At 56.4% G+C, this 5,063-nt stretch overlaps 1 protein-coding gene across 1 annotated transcript; it reads left to right on the top strand.

Annotated features, from left to right (window-relative positions):
• The first annotated feature begins 546 nt into the window (after positions 1-546).
• On the top strand, positions 547-2,208 carry LOC137631900 (uncharacterized). The gene is made up of 2 exons (XM_068363907.1): positions 547-572; positions 1,341-2,208. Exons 1-2 carry the CDS (start codon positions 547-549, stop codon positions 2,206-2,208), a joined length of 894 nt encoding a protein of 297 aa, XP_068220008.1.
• The last annotated feature ends 2,855 nt before the right edge of the window (positions 2,209-5,063 follow it).

The raw sequence follows: 5,063 nt of genomic DNA, 5'->3' as shown, positions 1-5,063 counted from the left end.
TTCATCTATTCAAGGTGAACCATTTCCTCCTGGTAAGGAATATTCCACAGGGCAGGTCTTCACTTGGTCTGACGTTCAATCAGTCTCCATCTATATAGTCTAGTTCTTCCATAGTGTTTTTGAGTAAAGGATCGTCATTGTATGCCGGTATGTACACTTAAGTTTAATTTTGCTTTGATTCTAAAAGCTAGGGATGTAAAAGTCTCTACAGCCTCTGGGAAGGTTTTTATTCGAAGCTTGTTTGATCCGTAACCGAAATACAAACCACCCTATTTAAATAGGGTATTACTTTCGGCGTAGCTGAAATGACGAGCCATTAGATTTTTAGCGAGGGTTGACTACCCCCTCGCTAGTTAGCGGGGGGTAGGGGAGGGGTAGCTAGCTACCCCTCCCCCTCACACACCGGTGAATTGATTCACTTCACTTTTGGCTCGGCTGATGGTCAGATGTGTCTGTTCTCACCTTCGCATTGACAGCCTTAATCTTTTTTGCTTTCTCTTTCAATTTGTGCGTTTGGAAGTTGGCCTCTCTCCTTATCAAGTGGAAATGCCCTGGTTTACCCGACCGCCCTTGTGGGACTTAAATGTCGGCGGTCGAGACAGACCCTCATACCTTGTGTCCGTTCTGCAGAGGTCAACGGTGTGATAAGGATAAAGTGTGCAGTGAGTGCAGGGGGTGGTCTACCTCCCAGTGGGAGAGGTTTTCCCGGTGACGGAAGAAGAAGTCTAAGAGGGATCTTTCTCCTTCAAGGGTTTCCTTGAAGAAGGAAAATTCCAAGGACTCTTCTTCCGTTGCCCGAACCTCCTCCGAAGCTCCCGCTCGATCGGTCTCTCGTGAGAGGCCGTCAAGTGGTAGCGTAGGCCGTTCTTTTGTTGACCGACCTCGGGGTTCGGGAGAGGGAGTTGCCTCCCAGAGCGAGGCAGCTCCTCCTCCTCCTCCGGGGGAGGATTTATCTATTTCTGCTTTTGTTTATAATGATGGTTTATTGCAGCTTTGGGCTTCCTAGGGGCTTAAGGGTTCTCCCTCCAGGGAAGCTCTGTTTGACTTGATCCAGTTAGGCGCAACTGTCAAACAGTCGCCGGTGATAGCGGAGGTTGACCTCTGTCTATCGTCGACGTTGTTGTGGCAGAGGCTTCTGACGGGTCGGGTCAAACCCCTGCCTTGGGTGCTGATGTTGCTGAAGGCTCGGTTCCCCCCTCCAAACATCCTTCGAGGGAGGAGCTGAGTCCAACGGTCTCTCCTGCAGGTGATTCTCCCCCCGGGGGAGTTCACTGACAGAGACTCCTCTTCGGAGGACCGACGATGGTGTTCCTGCTCCCAGAGGACGTATCCGTCGCAAGGCTCGCCCTCCTCATTGCCGTAGAGGTCTTCCTTCTCCCCACAAGGGAGTTAGGAGGCGCCTCGCCCTTGCCATCCCCCGCAGAGGATCCTCCTTGTCGTGAGTCGACCGTTGCAGCCGCATCTCTGGACCTCTCTGCAGATCGTTCGCGATCTCTTACGCCTGCCAGACCTACTGCCACTCCTTCGCCGTTCGTGGCAGCTGATGCGCAGTGGGTGCCCTCGCACCCTGTTATCCAACGGGCACCGGTCCCTTCGGGGCAAAAGGGCTTGTCTCACAATGTGAGCAAGTCCCTTAAGTGCCAGGTTTTACTTGTGCGCCCATGTTCTCCTGCGTACTCGCGCGCAGCTATGCGCAAGCCTTCTCCTGTTCCTGCTGTTGCTGAGTGTCATCCTGTGCCGGAAACAACGCGCCAGCGATCTCCTATGGCAGAGTCGGCATGTCAGCGCTCTCCTGCTCGCCATCAATCTCCTACTTGCCAGCGCTCTCCTACTCGCAAGCGCGCTCCTGCGTGTCAGCGATCTCCTGTACGCCAGCGATCTCCTCCTCGCCAGTGCACATCTGCGCGCCCTGATCCTGATATGCGCCGGATCTCCAGCTCGCCAGCAAACTTCCCCTGCGCGCTAGCGCATAACTACACGCCATCACTCTTCGGATCTGGGCGTAGAAAAGAAGCCTCATCCTTCTTCTCGCCAGCGTTCACCAGCGCGCCCTCGGAACTCGCCCTCTCGTCAACCCTCGCCTACGCGCCATTGCGGTCAGTCACCTTCGCGCCCACAGGTTCCAGCTCCTACCGTGCGCACTTCCAGAGGTGGACGGGATACGACGCGCCCACGCACCCACGAGCAGTCTCCTTCACACGCTTCTAAGCCTTCTGATCCTGCGCCCCATCTGTCTTCTCCAGATCGCGCACCTGCACGCCAGCGATCTCCGGCGCGTCCGTGCGCCCCATCACCTGCGCGCCATCACTCTCCAGCACGCCCACGAGCCTGCTCGCAGAAGATCACCTGCGCGCCCACGAGCCTGCTCGCAGAAGATCACCTGCGCGCCCACGCGCAACCTCACCTGTGCGCAGTCGCTCACCTGCTCACCCTGCGCGCCATCGCTCTCCTGTGCGCCATCGCTCTCCTGTGCGCCATCGCTCTCCTGTGCGCCATCGCTCGGCTGCGCTCTGTCGTTCGCCTACGCACCGTCATTCTCCTGGTCGCCAGCACTCGCCCATGCACCCACGCGCCCCCATCTCCGCGCCCCCATCTCCGCGCCCCCATCTCCGCGCCCCCATCTCCGCGCCCCCATCTCCGGGCCCCCGCGCGAACCTGGGATTGTTCCATCGCGCGAGCGCAAGTGCGATTCAGCTTCTTAGCGAGTCTTCTGGAGCTAGAGCAGTCAGGTCATCATCTTCATGGTCCCCCCCCCCCCCCCCGCAAGCGCAGAACAGCGCGCTCGCAGGAGGGGGGGAGGTCTTCACAGAGGTCTAGGCACCAATCTTCTTCCCTTTCTTTTCAGGCAGGCCCTATGGGTTCTACTCCGAAGGATCACCCGATCCCCTTTCCTCCAGCGGGAGTCTCTGACACTGCGTCTGTCAGTAAACAGCCATGGTTTGGGTCCCTTATCAGTGCTGTCGTCCAGACTGTTAAGCCTGCCTTCGCTGATTTGGGTCTCAAACCAACGGCAGCTCCGACCCCACTGAAGAGGAAGAGAGGAGTAGAGATCGTGGTGACTTCTCCCAGGGTCAAACTGGCTCCTAAGAAGTCTGTAAGGAAGGCTCCTTCCCCCCCACCGACGTTCTCTCCTTCTCTTGTGAACGAAGCTTTTCCTTCCTCAGGAGAATATACTGAGGTGAGACCTTCTCCCACCGCACCAATGGGAGAGACCCCACCACGAGTAGGAGAATCGTCCCTTGTTGGGGCGGAGAAGAGCCCTCAGACTTCGTTGCTGGAGTCCTGCATCCCTCCTAGAAGGGAACCCAAGGACTCGAAGACTATCCCGAAGTTTTCCTCCAGGATTCGACCAGAGCCAGTGAGACCCAAGGAGAACGTCCACGTGTCCACCCAAGTAGAGCATCTGGGGATAGGAGACTTTGCTGCCAGTTCACCAGGAGGAGAGCAGCAAGAGTCGGAACATGCCTTCTGGCAAGTCTTGACTCTGATGAGGCATCTCAACGGGTTCAAGGACCCGGAGATCGCCCCTCGTGAGGGTAAGGACACGGTCCTGGACCGAGTCTTTGGCACTCAGAAACCCACTAAGGCCAGTGCGGCTTTGCCTTGGTCCCATGGGGTGAAGAGTGCCAGGGATAAGGTTGAGGGCCAGCTCTCCGAGCTCGCCTCCTCCAGCCGTTCCACTGCTGGCAACAAGCTCCTCCCACCTCCTCGTGTCCAACAGAGGAGGTATTTTGAGATCATGGGGGAGTCTTGTTTAGCTCTTCCACTCCACCACTCTGTGGAAGAGCTTGCCAGGGGAGTCTCTCTTGAGAGAGACTCCAGCCGGCAAGTGACATTTTCGGCAACAGAGATCCTGAGCCAGGAGAAGGTCGCAAAGTGTGCCATGCAGGCCACTTTGTGGCTGGATGTCTGGCTGGGGTCTCTGGGCATCCTGCTGCGATCCGAGGATCTGTCCAAGGAGAGCACCAGAAAGGTCTTGGAGACCTTCCTCCTTTCGGGCACGTGCACCATTGAGTTTCTGGCCCACCAAGTCTCGAGCTTGTGGGCAAACTCGATCCTGAAGCGACATGATGCGGTGACCGAGAGATTCCACTCGAAGGTCCCAGCCGTGGATGTCTGCAAGCTCAGACACTCTTCCCTGGAACAGGCAGATGAGAGGTGGAGAAAGTCGAACCAGGATTCTCTTTTCCAAAGGGCTCTTACAACAAAGCCCTACAAACCTCCAGCACCTCAACAACCTTGCCAGTCCAAGACGATGAAACCGGCAGCGGCAGCAAAGACGACGGTGTCCAAGCAGCAGCCCTTTCCTGTCAGAGACAAGAAGGGCAAAAAGTCCTCCAGGGTAGGCAAGATTCCTAGAGGGAGCGGCCAAGGCCGCAAAAGCTAGGATTGGCAATCCCCCTGCATGTCCACCAGTTGGGGGATGCCTAAAAAGTTGCGCATTCAAGTGGCAGCAACTCGGGGCCGATTCCTGGACGATCTCCGTGATCAGTCAGGGATATCGTGTCCCGTTCATAACATTTCTTCCTCCCCTGACAGCGAATCCAGTGTCGTTGAGCTCCTATGCCCTGGGATCGGCAAAGGGGCTAGCCCTACGGGCAGAAGTCGAGATCATGCTGAAGAAGGATGCTCTCCAGGAGGTCGTCGACGGCTCCCCAGGCTTCTTCAGTCGACTCTTTCTTGTAAAGAAAGTGTCTGGAGGCTGGAGACCAGTCATCGACCTCAGCTCTGAACAAGTTTGTCGAAACTCCGTTCAGCATGGAGACAGCATACATGGTCAGACTTGCAGTGAGACCGCAAGACTTCATGTGTACACTGGATCTGAAGGACGCGTACTTCCAGATCCCAATTCATCCGTCTTCCAGGAAGTACTTAAGATTCAGCCTAGACAACAAGATCTACCAGTTCAAGGTGCTGTGTTTCGGTCTCTCCACAGCACCCCAGGTATTCACCAGAGTGTTCACCCTGATCTCTTCGTGGGCACACAGGATCGGCATCCGTCTCCTCCGTTATCTGGACGACTGGCTGATCCTGGCAGATTCGGAATCGACCCTTCTTCGACA

Source organism: Palaemon carinicauda, chromosome 3 (genome assembly GCF_036898095.1).
Source record: "Palaemon carinicauda isolate YSFRI2023 chromosome 3, ASM3689809v2, whole genome shotgun sequence".
NCBI lineage: Eukaryota > Metazoa > Arthropoda > Malacostraca > Decapoda > Palaemonidae > Palaemon > Palaemon carinicauda.
The sequence above is the reverse complement of the archived record's forward strand: the minus strand, read 5'-3'. Positions and strand labels throughout refer to the sequence as shown.